Source organism: Microtus oregoni, unplaced genomic scaffold (genome assembly GCF_018167655.1).
Source record: "Microtus oregoni isolate MIOR12 unplaced genomic scaffold, Mior012 000015F_ref0000493, whole genome shotgun sequence".
Taxonomy (NCBI): domain Eukaryota; kingdom Metazoa; phylum Chordata; class Mammalia; order Rodentia; family Cricetidae; genus Microtus; species Microtus oregoni.
Window position 1 is genome coordinate 35,195,869 of NW_024543074.1, and position 16,381 is coordinate 35,212,249.

Here is a 16,381-nt window from a genome sequence, read left to right on the forward strand (position 1 = left end):
ATACATTGCTGCTAGCTTTGTGTTGGGGTAGTTCTTCACAACTGCACCGAGACGGTGTAACATGTAACAGTGCTGAAGGCGGCCACAGAAAACCGAGCCTCTCTGCCATGTAACAGTGTCTCCCCAAATTGAAACACTTCATCTTCTGGGCAGACCCCCCTTAAGACAGAAAGTAAACAACTCAACAGAACTTCAGGAAGTTCTTGAAACTGACGTAACTAGTGCCCGCCCTCCCAAGAGTAAATAATTCATGCTGAAGAGAGTTGCTCTCAGATATGCAAAGCTGCAAAGAAAACTCTTAGGCCATCCACCCAGTCTGGAAGAAGCAGCAGTCAGCCAAGCGGCCTCCAAGAGGCTCAGAACACCGGAAAAGGCAACCCGGAAAGGACATTCTCCACCCTGTCAAGCTGCCTGCAGGCTGTGCAGTGTACTCCAGGTTCCCAGCTTTGTGAGCTGTCACCATGCCTGGGTGGACCTGGTGATGCAGCTGTCTTTGAGTCATATCTGTTCCTGTAAATAACCTCTCACCTATATTCTTCTGAGTAACTCCAATAAAACTCATTGGATCATCAATTGGACTTGAGTGTCATCCGAACTTCAGTCTCTCCTGGGCTCCTTTCCTGGGGTGAGTCAACATGTGTGTTGTGACTCCCCAGGGGCTCTCTGAGGTATGACTGACGAGAAGGCAGTGGGACTCAACTTCCTAGTGACTTGTTCTGCTTCTTACCCTCAAGTCCACATTTGACACTGTGCCCAGTCGAGCAGTTCATTTTGTATCGCAGAAAACTCAGCATCTCCGCATGTCACAGGCCCAGAACGTCTCGCAGATTGCTGACACTGTGAGTGACAAGGGTTGGGTCTAGTCATGTTTTATTGCCTTTGCTTATTATTTCCATCCCTCTAGGTTTTACGTTCATGAATGACTGAGGCCTCTTTGAACTGTTTTGGGGGTGTGCCAAGTTAGAGTGCGTGAAATAAAATAGGTATTTGCTGTGTGAATGAACGCACAGCTTAAAAAATGAACCTGCAAGCCTCCCCAGATTCTGCAGTGCGCATGTGTGTAGAAAGACCTCACGGTAGCGGTACAGCAAGGTAGCCATCCGGCGTCTGTTCTCACACTAAGATTCCTAGACCATATTGTAAAAAAGGAAGGAAGACTGGAGGACGAAAAAGAAGGAAAGAGAAAAGAATACAGTGTCATCGCAGGCCAGTGGGGTGTCTCACTTCATTTCCCACCATCACCTCCACGGTTTCCTGAATGTGTCTGCTGTGCAGGGACTTGGAGAATTTTCTAGTATCCAAGCAAAAGTTCCCCTTTGCCTCTCAATTTTAAAATTTACGGTTCATGCCACTGAAGACTTATCTTTATTATTATTGCCATTTCAGACAAAATGAAGTTCAGTATAACCCCCTAAGCCCAGAAACAGCCCCATGGGGTCTTAGCTTTCATCCCACAAAGCTGAATTCTGTAGTGTTTAGTGTCTAGAACAGCGATCTGACATTTGACCAGCCCTTGCCTGGATCACAGCCAGGATTTCATGTGAACTATTTGAAGGTCTCTGATGAAGCACCACGTGGCTGAATATTTAGCCATGTTCAAAATATCTGAGGGACTGACCTATGTTTATCCGGACCTGGCCATTCCTGCTCTCGAAACGGCTTTCCTGGAGCACCCTGGAGGGTTAGTGTCTGCCAGAGAATGTTCCTCTCAAGTCAGAAGAAGAGCCTGGCTGGACTCTGCGTGCGCAGATGGCAGGAGGGAGGCTGCTCAGCTCGCAGCGTGCAGTCAGGGCCAGGGGCCTGTGGGAGCACACGGCTTTCTCCCAAACACTTACAAACCCATCATTCATCACACGGCCTCTCCTCAAACAGGCATGGGATGCTATGACCACATGAATTCCGTGGATGTCCAGCCTGCCTTCGAGACAAGCCTGGGTTGTGACATCTGGCTTCTGCTGCTACCTTCTTAGCCACAAATTCCAGCCACAGGCCGCTTGTGGTTGTGTGTCCCAGCCCTGGTCTCAGCACTCGGGAGCACAGAGATCTAGGACAAATGGCAGTGGCTGTGGGACAGGCAAGAGGTGGCAGGAGAATTCCAAGTGGTTCAGTGTGATTCCTCGGGCAGACCCTTGGGTGTCTAGCTAGCACCTTACGAAGCCTAACCCACAAGCTCAGAGATGCAGCTCTGACTTGTCTTCACCTTTACTTCCTCACAGCCTTTACAAAGGCCTGCCCCAAGCATCCCACAACCCTGTTGTAAGACATCAGAGGAAGAGTAATCTTCCATGTACCTGTGTTCATATGCTGGGGCCACACAACAATGTCCCATAGAATGGGTGGGGTGGTTCAAATAACATGAATTTTCTCATAATTCTGGACTCTATTCCAAACACACGGTGTCCCTGGGCTATCTTCTCAGGACTTTTCTCTGTGTTTGAGTCAGTCGTTTTAGTAGGACAACCCCCTCCCCTCCTTAGCCTCCTTCCAGATTCGCCATCTAATCTTTAAAGGCCCTGTCTCCAGACTCAGCCACATTCTGTGGGACTGGCAATCAGGCCTTCGTGGCTGCCATGAATTCTGGGGAGACACACCTTAGCCTGTGGGTGTCACGGCTCTGAGATAAAGGGATTCCCCAGTGGAAGTGTTGTAGCTTTGAGGTCAAAGGTATCCTAGCAGCCAGGCAACGAGGAATACTGTAGAGTCGCACGGCACAACAAGCCTCACACAAAAGCTTTATTGGGAAAGATACAAGGGGGTGGCTGCTTCTGCTTGGATGAGAAGCAGCAAAGAACTCAGCAGAAGAAGCAGGTTTATATAGGGTTTCAGGAAGGTGGCATTTTCCAGGGTGGGGACTGGTAAAATTTCTAGTTCTGAGCTTCAGGGATTGGTGGGATTTTAAGCTCAGAGGTTGGTGGGTTTTCAGAACGTGGAAGTGAGCTCAGACTTTTTATAGCCTAGACCCCCTTTCATACTTCATAGCCTAGACCCTCTTTCACAGAAAAGGGTAGTACAGCCTTGAGAATTAATGAGGGCCCCAAATGGGAGGAAAATGGAAGTCAACAGTGTGCCCTACCTCCCATTCTCCCGGTGACTCACTCTTCTTCCAGAGAAGCCCTGGAGCCTGTGGTTCCAAAGGGGGCTTTACTACATGGTTTTTGAGCTTAGAAGTTGGGGAGTCAATGGACGGCCTGCATGCTGGAGACGCATGCATAGCTGCTCAGGTCAGAACTCTGCCTGTCAATGAGGGGACCAGTGCTACAGCCCCACTGTGAAGCTGACTACCTGGAAGCTCCCTAGAACCTCACTGGTGGGAGTCTAGGGAAGAAGCCGGAGTCTGCTGTCCATGTGTGATGGCAGCAGCAGCAGGCACACTTACCCAGGAAGAATGGAGCCCAGATGGCCTGCCTGGTTTCTTCCGCTTCCGATTTTGTCCCACTTCCTGCTTTCCTCTTCACTCATAAGGATTCTATTTCCCCATAGCCTTTGCTGTAGTCGAACTCACTTTCTGCCAAACCACACCCACCTGCTCTAACTCTGCAGCTTGCTCGCTACCCAGCGCTTCCTCCCATAGACCCATCCATAGCACAGCATCTCCCCAGAGCACAGTCAGCTCCTCATGGACCAATTCATAAAGTCAAGATGACCCTACCTTATGGTTCCCACGTTCCTACTATTCATGTCCTCCATCCCTCCCTTGCCCAGACTCTTCATTCCAGGCATCTAGAAAATCCACCAGAAACCCCAAAGCTGCTTCACTAGAGGGTAGCTTTTGAGAAGAGGAATCAGATTCTCCCAAATTTTCTTCCATTAGTGGTCCCTCGTAAATTGCCAAGGCTCTACCCTCCTCTGAGTAGGAATGGGCTCTGGGATGACTTGTGTTGCCCTAAGTTCTTAAGTTGGCATCTCAGCCTTCAGTCCCCTCGTACTATTCCCACAATCCTTTCTCGCCGTACTAATTTTTCTGTAGCCTTTGAATGCCACCTCCTACTTTAAGCTTTGTAGGACCCAAAAGCCCAGCATGCACAGCCCTCAGCGTGACTTGCGCTTGGTTTAACCACTTGTTCTCCTTCCCAACACCATTTGTATCTTTCTCTTTGCTTAATTAATTTATTTTTATTATTTGACAGTTTCATGTTTGTCTATGATGAATTTTAATAATTTTCTCCTCCCTTACCCTCTCTCATCTCCCTCCCTCTTCCACTATAAACTTCCTTTTTCCCAATAAATCCCCTCCTTTCAGGTAGGGGGGCACACACCCCACTGGGTATCAGTAGTTTGCATGGGCATGAGTGAGAGGTCACTTATTGTAGAGATAAACAACTTACCAGTGTCAATACCACTGAAGAAAGTGAGACGCTTCTATCCCCCAAAACTATTTACTGGCCACAACACAGCCAGGGTTAGGACTTGATGGCCTTCCCTGGTCCATGATGAAATGCTGATGAGCCCAGTCTTATGGATAATCATAGCCATAGATATGTTTGGAAAACGAGTGAGTTCATGAGTGCCATGGCCGGATCATGTATGGACGATGTCTTTTGTGACATATCTCATTATCCTCTGGCTCTTACAATCTTTCCTCCCCTTTTCTGTGATGCGCCTGGATCTTAGAGGAGTTGTTATAGATGTCCCACTTAGGGGACACACCACTATCATTTATTCTCAGCACTTTGCCCAGTTGTGAGTCTCCACATTTACCTACAACCCACTGAATAAGAAGCTTTTCTGGAGAAGGCTGAGAGCACCATGAATCTATGGGTAGAAACATGTGTATTTGGAAGGCACTTTGACAATGTGTCCATTTAGCAAAATGATATTAGAAGGTTTTACCCTTAGGGACTATGATCTCCCCAGCCATGGGCTCTTCTTGTCTAGGTTTATAGTACTAAGCATGAACACACTCCTGTAGAAAGGCCTCAAATACAACCAGAAAGACTTGGTTACCCCATAATAGTCATGCCACTGTTACTCCAGTGGGCATAGGCTGTCTAGCAGGTTATAATTGTAGCACACAAGGTCGTCCACTGGGAAAGATGGTTGATGAAGTTGGTTTTAACTGTCAATAGAACATAACGTAGAATCATCTTGGAAGAGTCCCAATAGAGAACTGTTGAGAGATCAGGTTAGCCCATAAACATGTCTGTGGGGGATTATCTTGATTGCCTTCATTGTTGTAGGAAGGCCCAGCCTGGAAGTGGCTGGCACAATTCCCTCTTTGGGGGTTCTGGATTATATAAGAACAGAGAAAACTAGCTGACTACTAAGCATGCATGCATTCATTTCTCTCAGCTCTCAACAGATGTGATGTAACTAGCTACTTCAAGTCCCTGCTTCCTTTGACTTCCCCCGCGATAATAGACTGTAGCCAGAAATTGTGATCTGAAACAAACCCTTTCTTCCCCTAAGTTGCTTTTAGAATATACAATCACAAGAGGTAAAATAAAGCAAGGACCTTCCCCCCCCAACCTGCCCTTCATCTTCCTAATTACTTTAGCATTTATTTTAGCTGTGCTAAAATCTACACAACAGAAAAGTTTCCATCTTAGCCATCTTTATGATGCAATTGCCACTGTCATCCATCCTCAGACAACTTCAACCATAAAAAAAAAAATTGGACTCACCCCTCCCCAGATCCCCTGGAAATTAACATTCTACTTTCTGTCTATTAAATTAATTGTTCTAGGTCCATCTTATAAATCAACTAACACAGCATATGTCCTTTGGTAGGTGATTTACTTCACCAAAACTCATTGAAGCTGTAGCAGGTGTTACAAACTCTTCTTTAAAGACTAATGTTCCCTTAAGTGCGTATACTGTGTTTTGTTTATTCATCCATTGATTGATGCTTGGGTTGCTATCTATATTTGGACTATCATACAAATAGTCCAAATGAAAAAAAAATGCTTTAAGCCTCATGAAGACTTTGCATCACTTCTCAAGAGTGGCCTTTCAGTAAATCCATTGAGGTGTTTTCTTTTCATTGGAAACAGATGTTTTTCACACACTACATTGATTATGGTTTTCCCTCCCCCCATATCTACCAGTTTGTTGATGTGGGATCCCCCTCTGTATGCTGTGAATACCATTGGTTAATAAAGAAACTGTTTTGCTGGGTTTGGGCTCGACTATTAAGCTAGGCTATCCAACCAGAGAACCCAGAGCTGTGTCTGTCTCCACCTCCCCCAGCGCTGAGATGACAAGCGTCCACCAAATCCAGCTGCCTTACATGAGTTCTGGGAATCAAACTCAGGTCTTCGTGCGTATGGAGTGAGCACTTTATGGACTGAGTGATCCCCCATCCCGTCTAGCAGATTCTCAAAACTTCTTAAAGCAAAGGACACTACGGCCAAATGCTGAGAATGTCACTTCCTCTCTCTGTTTGGTTACTTTCTCTAAGTAGTAGAAAAAGGTAGCTGATTTGGCAGGCAGGGAGGGGGTGCGGCTATGCACCACTGTATAACAGCATCTGAATTATGTCACAGAACTTGAAAACATCCCGGAGTGTGTATCAGAGACCATCCACTGCCTCTGAGCTAAACGTCTTGCTACTCTCCCACTGTGTGTCTAAATGTTCGCAGAACATGCCGTAGGCTCCTTAGCAGCTCCTGGCCAGCACAGCCTGTAGGATTTGCTTCTGTCCTGTGTTCTGAGACCAAGTGTCAAGTTTTTTATATACTCAGACTATTATCACATATTTACATTCTCTTTGGATGTTTTCATGTTTTTTTTAAGAACCTGTAATCATCTGGGATTTCTGTTCAAATACAATTAAATGCAGTCAGTTTCCTATGTCTTCCTAATAACCAGTTCTGGACTAACCTGTCTTTCCCTTGCTGTTGAGAAACCAGTTATTGGCTCTGCACATATGTGTGACAAAATTTGGGGGCGTTTCACATTACTCTGATCAACCTACCTATCCCAGTTTTAATTGCCATAGTTTAAACACATTGCCTCTGGGATAATCAAATAAATGTGGCCAGAAGGTCTCTTGGAAAGAGATCTCTTACATTAATAACTTTCACATTATTACCAAGTATTTCATCTCTAACCAGCAAACAACTCCTGGAATCTATTTAATTTCCAACTCAGTGTTACCAGGACAGGACTTCTCCTTGTGGAAGAAACTTCCATAAACCCCTCTCTGTGTTTTCTGTCTCTTTTCATCCACAGCCCATCAATTCATAACCCACGCAACAATCTCCTCCCTCCCTGGAGTTCTGTTATCTGGTTGCACTACCCAAAGAAAACAGTTACGCATTAGCAGGGACCCTCTTCATGTCTTTCATGTCTGCTTCTGATTTTCAACTCCCTGTCCTTGCAGAATGTGTCCCTGTCCCAGCACTGCTTGGAACCACCCTCATCCCTCCTTCCACTATCACCTCCGACCTTCGATGCTTTATCTGTTGGCAGATTCTGTCTTTTGCTCTTCATTCTACATGAGTGTAAGCCTACTGTATACTCTTTACCCCGGAATGGAACTGGGGAACCCCGCACATGGAGCTTGGCTTTTCTCCAAATCTTCAGTGCACGAGGGAGAGGTCACTTATCTCCCAGCCCGTGCCATCAAGAATCTTCAGAACATTTTCACAGCTGTGCCTGTGGCAAATCAATGTCCTCCCAGTCTGAAATCAATCACCCGCCTTCCTGGGGACTTGCCAAACAGTTCCTCTCCTTGGGAGGCAACCATCGTCCCCAGCCTCCCTGGCTCACCGCCTCCTGTGAGACCCTTCTTTCTTCCCACTGTAATTCCACTAGAAGAGCCTTCCTTCCTCCTTCCTGTTTATCAGAAGCCTCGCCAGCTTTCTGCTGCCCACTAGATAAGTCCAAATGTCTTACTCAAGCTCCCGAGTGGAGTCCATACACAGCACATATCCTACGCACTGTGACCTTAACCAATACTCATGTTAAAAGGGACTGGATTTTAATCCAGGAGTTCTTGCCTTCATAGTAGCCGGATGGGATTCAGACTCATTATTCAGAATCCTTCCCACTAAACCCAAAGACCTAGTGGCATCATAAGTGGGATTTCCCATGTGTGTCAAAAACGATGACCCTGCAGTGATCAAGGCTTGTCAAGCACAGAGGCAGAGCAGGACATATTGTACAGCGGCGGGCTTGAATCTGTGTATTGGTTAGTGTTTGTCAACTTGACACAAGCTAGAGTCATCTGGGAACAGGGGACCTCAGCTGAGAAAATACACACCATCAGATGCAAACCTGTGGGGCATTTCCTTGATTGACAATTGATATGGAAAGGCCCAGCCCATTGTGGGTGGTGCCAACCCTGGGCAGATGGTCTTGGGGTATATAAAAATGTAAACTGAGCAAAGGTGGAACAAGCCAGTAAGCTGTGTTCTCCCATGGTTTCTGGTTGGCTTCCTGATTCCGGGTTTCTGCCTTGAGTTCCCGCCCTGACTTCCCTCAGTGATGAACTGTAAGCTGTAAGATCAGATAAACCCTTTCCTCCCCAAGTGGCTTTCTGTCACAACAGCAGAAAGCAGACTAGGCCACCTAGAATGTGAACAGAACTCTTGCTTTGTATGTCTGCCCTCTTGAAGGGCAGGATGGGTGCGCTTTTCTTCTTGGCTCACAGATGTCATCAAATTATTTCTTCTTTTCTAACTATCATTCACTGGTGCCCAATAGAATTATGTAATTTCTTGGGATCCTCCAAATATTTATTATATTTACTTGACATTCTATAAAACATCCACAAATAAAGCATTGTATGAGCCCTATTTATTGGACGGAGAAAAAAATCACTAGGAAACAGTGGGTCTGGGGGTCATGTTGGAGCTGTCCTCTTTGGGCTTCAGGACCTTGAACAACTGCTCAGCTGGGCTGAGCTTTGGTACCTTAAACTTCTACATGGAACCCTGGTACGTTCAATAGCTACTCATGACTGGTGGCTGCCGTTCAAGACAGAGACGATACAGAACATTAGCATCAGTGCAGAAAACTGATGGAGAGCGCCAAGAAACCGAAACACCACAAGAAGGGCTCTGCAGCTGCCAGTGACATCACTGACCAGCGTTTATGGGAAATGCACAGAACAGAAGCCTCGCAGACAATAGACTGAAGTAAGTGGAGGAGACAGCCCAGCTCCTCTGGGATATGCTCCAGTGTGCCTGTGAAATTAGATTAGCGGGATGCAGACAAATAACTACAGCATCTCACCGCAGTCAGCTCGGTCCGCAGACGATAAGAAAGAAGAGGGGAAATTGACCAGGAAAAAGCGGCCCTTCTTGATGCAGGAGCCTCTAATGTTCAAAGATAGGAAGCAATTCCAAAAGATATCGTGAGGCTTAAGATTGAACGGGTGACTTTCAGATCTCTGTGCTGGAAAGGCAAAATAGGGGAGTGGTGTTTGGCTCAGAGGACAGGAGGAAGCCCGCGAGACAGTTTATCCCAATTAAGGTTCTTTATTAGATGATTATCCATCCCTCCCCTGCTTTTCCAGTGTCCTAGATATCTCCATCGTGGTACTTTTGATAAGCCCTTTGACTGGATTGGACATCGGTAGCCCCACTCCAGGTTCCTTGAAGGCAATAAAGATGTCATCTGTTATTCATAGCAAGGCCATGGTGGTAAAGCTATAGAGATGGCTCATCAGTTGACGGCACTGGGTCCTTGTGGTGGTTTGAATAAGCATAGCCACCACAGACTCAAGTTCGCATGCTCAGCCCATGAGTGGGGTGGCCATGTTAGAGGGAGTGTGTCACTGTGTGGCAGGCTATGAGGTCTTATATGCTCAAGTACACCCAGTGTGGCACACTGTCTCCTTCTTCAGATCAAGATGTAGAACTCTCAGCTCCTTCTCTAGCACCATGTCTGCCTGCCAGCCACCGTGTCTCCTGCCATGATGATAATGGACTGAACCTCTGAACTGTAAACCAGCCCCAATGAAATGGTCTTCCTTTATAAGAGTTGCCATGGTCATGGTGTCTCTTCACAGCAGAAACCCAAACTAAGATACTGCTCTACCAGAGAACCCAAGTTTGGTTTCCCGCACCCACATTAGGTAGCTGCGGATAGTCTGTAACTCTTACCTTTCCAGGAAAGTTGATGCCTCTGGCTCATAGCCTTCTCAAGTGCCTGCACTCACAGGTGCATATCCACATGTAAATACACACCTACACACAATTAACAAATAATAGAAAATCCTTAAAAGCCATCACAGTGGTCTTTAAGAAGTTCAAGATCAAACTCCTATTCCGGGACCAGTTACAATTGAAGGACAGTATACAAAAAAAAAATTGGGTCTCTTTGCTCAAAATCCACTAGACATTTAGATTGTGAAAATAGAGAATTAAAGCAAGCATGCTCTTTGTGAGTCCAGGGCCCTGCTCACCTGCACAGGGCTCATGTTCGTCCGACTCCTAGGTATAGTGATATAAATGTTGCATCTTTAAAAATTGCCACCACCTAAATCACCCTCAGGGGTCCTCCCTTTACTGCCGTTGCATTCGGAGTTGGTACCTTTCAGATAATCATTTAAGTGACAACTTCCAAATGGCATCCTAAGATGCTGTCTCTTATGCATCCTCATAACTTGGTTCTTTTGCAACTCTGTCTAATGTCAGTCAGTTCATCATTGAGGGAAGGGACTTCACAAAGACATGGCTATGGCTGTTTTCCCTCAAGAGCTGACTAGCATCTTCAGTCCTCGCTTGCCCACCCCGCCCAGCAGTGTTACATGACACTGACGCTTTAACCTCTCACGGCGTCATGTACGAGATGTTCTTGGGTCTTGAGAGATAAATCTCTCCTCTCCTCTCTCTTAAGTTTGATCTGTCTCTGCATCACATCATGGGATGTGTTGGGGTCAAGGAATGAGGACAGCTGACTAGTGATGACTCCCTGGCTAGTCCTCAAAACCAGACTTTTAATATTAGAAATTATGTAGGTTTCTCTAGAGAGCAGGTTCTCAGGCAAAGCAGAGCCTCCTTTTGTGGACATCAACATGATGCCCTATGTCTGAGTGGCCACAAGGCTAAAATGTCATAGTAGCTTTCAAACTTCGTACAAAGATAAATTGTGGCAAAATTGGTCTTCACATTATAGGGAGGGGAAATGGTTGAAAATGGGTGTCCTTGAGGTTCTCAGTCTGTTCACACATGGGGGTCAGGGAGGGTTTCCTGAGACCAGTGGTGAAGCCCATTGGTCCCCACCAGGCTCCTTTCCATGAAACCATGATGCCAATGGTATTGATTTTGGATTTATGAGAGTCTTGGCACATGCACCCCTGCTAGGAACCATCAAGGGCTAAGGTTAGGAGAAGGGAGGCTGGAAGACTTGGATCACAAGGTAAACAACAGTTCCCCTGCTCTAGATTAGCTTGTATACACAGGGAAGGAGTCCATCCCTGCTCTCAACACACGCACGCACACACACGCACACACACACACACACACACACACACACACACAAATAATCTAATTTAAAATCAGCCCCCACTGTTCACCTATTTATAGCCTGAACTCAGGAGGCAGAAGTGCCAGGTGAGAGGTGTCTATAACAACATTCTCCAGAGACAGAAGTGGAAATTACTAAAATTATAGGCAGCTTGGCTATTTAGGGGCAATTACACATATTTCTAAATCTGAATGATGCCTGGGTAAGTGGATGCCTTGGGCACCCAGTGACCCTCCCACAGTCACAGAGTCACATCATATTAATATGGTTTAAACAGATAAAGGCAGGACATGTGACATATATCCTCCAGCCCTGAGATTCTTAAACACGAGCATCCACTCTGAGTCTAGGCTGCCTGTAGACTTCAACACTGCAGAAGCTATAACCATGAACGAGCTACTACGTTTCAGACTAAAAACCAAATGTTTATTTACAGAATTTAGTCTTGCCCACAGTTTACCAAAATAAGAAAGCAAGGCCTTTTCTGTCTGGGCTACAGTTTTTTCTTCCCGTCACATTCTCGTAATGCCAGAAATATAGACCAAGTCGAAGAATGGTGGAAGGCTGTATTCTTCAAATTAAAAAAAAAATATATAATTCACGGAAAAAGAAAGATTTCCCACAAGCATATAGCAACTAAGAGACATATGAGTTTAAGCTTGTAAATAAGAGGGTTGTAAAACTCATTAAACTATGGCATTTTATCTAACTCAATTATGAGATGATTTAGTGGCATTGAGATATCTGGTTCCATCAGAAGTAAAAGGAACAAAACCAAACCTATAATTTGATTCTAAAATGATATTTTGAGGTCACAAAAATAGCTGATGTACAAGCTTATCATGCGTACATCAACCCTTCTGGCATTTGGAAATGTCCTGTGAAATTAGCTAACCAATATTCTAAGGAGAGAGGGCAAGAAGCAAGACCGAAAGGCGGGGAGGCGGGGAGAATGTGAATTCCAGAGTTAATAGACAATGGTTAAAACAGGGCAAGCACACTGGGAGATAGAGAGAGACACCGAGAGAAAGAGGAGAAAGTGAGGCGTGAGAAAAGGCCTCTCTGCTGTGGTCTCCCATTTCAGAGAGTGGCAAAGCTGAGGAACGGCCAAGAAGGAAAAGATACGGGATGACAGTCATTTTCAAAACCACACAGTCATTTTCAAAACCACACCCAATGCTCTAAGGCTCTCCTGTGCACTCACTCCACAGCTCCCCATGTGTGTCCCACCACATCCCAACTGCAGTGTCCTGAGGACAAAGACACGCAGATCTTTGGGGAACATGCAGCAATTTTGACAAGATTAGGACTCCTGATCTGGTCACTTCAAGGATAAAATACCCTTCATTTTTGGCCCATTCATATTACATATAGAATGATGAGAACCGTTCAATCCCTCCTGTTTACCTTCTCTAGGGGATTTACTACATTTCCTTATTCCTCTCCATAACCCAGAAAGCCAGTACACAGAAAATTAAGGTTTAGACACAAATGAAAGGCCATCCAAGACAAGGGTGTGGTGTGTTTCTATCACAACAACCCTTTAATAGTGACTACATTCACACTCATTTAGATGCTGGGGTAGGGCTTTGCTTCTAGCATTATTTTAGGGGTCTGAAAACCATTCTTCCCGGGGTCCCTAGCAGAAGCCAACCAGCCGCAGGGTATTGGGGTAGCTTTTGCGCATGCTCATGCATTTCTCCTGGTCGATGTACAGGGTGTTGGCTTTCACAGCCAGGTCTTGCTCCAGGATGGTTTTGGTGTGGACCAAGGACTGCAGGGTGTCCTCCGAGTCCCTCAGGCGCTGCTGCAGAGTCTGGATGGTGTCATCCACCTCATAGACCTCGTTAACAAGGCTGCGGGAGGGAAAGCATAGTCAGCTGGGCGGGCACACTCCTGTAACCCGCCCTCGGCTGCATTAAAGGCTTGCGCACTAATTGAGTCCTACAGGAGAGGCACAATGACCCTGTCAGAAGTACTTTTGATAGCCAGGAAATCAGGATCTATGCGTGATTCCAGTATCATGCCAGGGTCACCCCCATTGCCTACAGCCATAGTTCATAGCCCAAATGACAAGATAAACATATTCATGAGGTCTCTCTCTCTCTGTCTCTCTCTCTCTCTCTCTCTCTCTCTCTCTCTCTCTCTCTCACACACACACACACACACACACACACACTCCCCTCTATACTCTGACATACATACTCACATGCACACACATAAATGTATGATAAGTACAATATTCTAAAAGAAGGACAATTATAAACATCGATATTTTGTAAAGGGCAAGTATGGCGTGTGCATTGGGGGAAGAACCTCAAAACTTAGCTGGAACTTTTTTTTCTTTTTTTTTATTTATTTAAATTTATTTATTTATTAAGGATTTCTGCCTCGTCCCCGCAACCGCTTCCCATTTCCCTCCCCCTCCCCCGATCAAGTCCCCCTCCCTCCTCTGCTCGAAGAGCAATCAGGGTTCCCTGACCTGTGGGAAGCCCAAGGACTGCCCACCTCTATCCAGGTCTCGTAAGGTGAGCATCCAAACTGCCTAGGCTCCCACAAAGCCAGTACGTGCAGTAGGATCAAAAACCCACTGCAATTGTTCTTGAATTCTCAGTATTCCTCATTGTCCGCTATGTTCAGCTAGTCCGGATTTATCCCATGCTTTTTCAGACCTAGGCCAGCTGGCCTTGGTGAGTTCCCATTTAGAGTATTACTCAGCAGTAAAAAACAAGGATTTCTTGAATTTTGCATACAAATGGATGGAAATAGAAAACACTATCCTGAGTGAGGTAAGCCAGACCCAAAAAGAGGAACATGGGATGTACTCACTCATATTTGGTTTCTAGCCATAAATAAAGGACATTGAGCCTATAATTCATGTTCCTAGAGAAGCTAAATAAGAAGGTGAATCCAAAGACAAACACATAGGCATCCTCATGAATATTAACCTTCATCAGGCGATGAAAGGAGACAGAGACAGAGACCCACATGGGAGCACTGGACAGAAATCTCAAGGTCCAAATCAGGAGCAGAAGGAGACGGAGCACGAGCAAGGAACTCAGGACCACGAGGGGTGCACCCACACACTTAGCTGGAACTTTTTACCTTTTACTTCAGCCTTGAAAATCCGTTATAGAGATGAGGAGAGAGAACCTGTACTATTTCGAATTCTGCCCAACCTGTTACCGTATCTCAGTAAGGGGTGTTCTCCAAATTACAATAGCACAGCAAGGCCCTAAGTAAAATCCTCACAGATCTAAAGTCAGCATATGGTAATTTTCCAAACTCTAATGCAGCATGAAGATGATGGTCTGTGGCTGTGCAACTGTGTAAACTGTGACCCCGGAACTGTCACAAATGCTCTTTCTGTGTAGTGATGAAGAGTAGTCATGAGGACAGGAAGAAAAACTGCAGCACCATCCCAGAGTGGAGCAGCTCCTTCTCAAGGATGCAGTCGGTACAGTCTCGGTCTTCATGGTCTTATGTTGTACACGGGCCTTTCCTAAATGCCTGTGCACCCTTTTGCATTTGGTGTCCAAGCTGCCTGTCACTTTGCTGCTGAAGCACTACTCCTTATCACCGCCATTGCATAAGCAAGCGTAAAGATTAGGCGTGCTTCTGGAAATGGCAGCTGTGCGGTTTTTGTCATTTGCTTTTGGAAAACATTCTCCCAAGCAACTGTTTGCCTTCTCATTTTGTTTATGGTATGTTTGCTGTGTTATGTTTTGCCATACATAAGATTTCAGTGTTTGGTGAGCCCTTTTGGGATTTCTTCTACCCTTATATTTTTGGTTGTGAGTCTAGCCTTTAACGGCTGAGCCATCCCTCCAGGCCGGGATTTCTACCATGTTTATAGTTAGAAAGTGTTTTCTTCCCAAGAGTAATTACCCACTGGTTTGACCAACAGTATCTCAAGGATGCACCTCTGTGTCACTCAAGGGTGAAGGTGGGCATAGGTTATAAAAGGGGCAGCAATCATTATTGTAACTTGCTAGTGACTGCCCTCCATGTAAGTGCTGTTCTGAGTGCCATTCCGGGCCGACCAGCTTGCTCTTTCTAAGGACACCAGAAGCATCTCCACTCTCAGGTGAGTAGAAGGAGACCTTGGGAGCCACCTATCAGCCACTTCTAATTACTCTCCTCCCATTCCAGTCAGTTGAGAACATAACTCAGAGTACAGTCACACCCCTGTATCCGAGGGTCTGCATAGGCATTCAGTAAGTCACGGATATAAAATATTCAGGGGAAAAATTGCATCTATGCTAAACAAACACCTTTATCTCCTTCTTATTCCCTAAACAGTATACTGTCACGGCCGTTTACATTGCATTGGCATTATAAGTAATCTATCCATGAACAAAAGGTGCACAGGGGTATGCATAGGTTATATGCAAATGCCGCTTCATTTTATAGGAGGGATTCCATGTTTGTGGACTTGGATATCCAAGGGAAATCTTAGAACCACACCCCAGGGATCCTGATGGCTGTCCATCAAATCCTGATTGGTGATGCAAAGATGAAACTGTATTGTCTTCAAAGTTTCGTTTACTAGCAGATTAAAGGGGCATGGATTTAGTTAAAATACATATCAGAAACTGTCCTGAATACAACGGTGCCTATGATCTAATGAGGATCCACGAATCCCTGGAGGGGAGAAAGACTTCACCATGACAGAAACACATCCAAACCACCTTAATGCCAGGACACAGTACAACTGGAAGAGGGACATCAGGGGTCAGCAGGCCCAGGTCCCTTGTTTTACAGATGAGGAAGTTGAGCCCAGAGGATTGATGAGCTGTCCTGTGCCCAGGCACACAGCCCACACGTGTTTATAAGCAATGGCAGGCCATCCCGGAATCTGGGAAGGAAATATAGAGTCTGGCTGGCTCTATTAAGGAACAGGGTCCCATTTCCCATCCCCACCCTCTCTGTTCCTAGTAATAAAAGGGCAGAGGCAGAGACCCAG

At 45.8% G+C, this 16,381-nt stretch overlaps 1 protein-coding gene across 1 annotated transcript in view; it reads right to left on the bottom strand.

The window, feature by feature from the left end:
* Positions 1–13,054: 13,054 nt before the first annotated feature.
* Tekt3 (tektin 3) overlaps positions 13,055–16,381 on the bottom strand; it is a 35,085-nt gene continuing 31,758 nt past the window's right edge. Inside the window, exon 8 of the mRNA XM_041665705.1 lies at positions 13,055–13,271. Coding sequence (XP_041521639.1) covers positions 13,055–13,271 — 217 coding nt within the window. The remainder of the gene's footprint in view (positions 13,272–16,381) is intronic.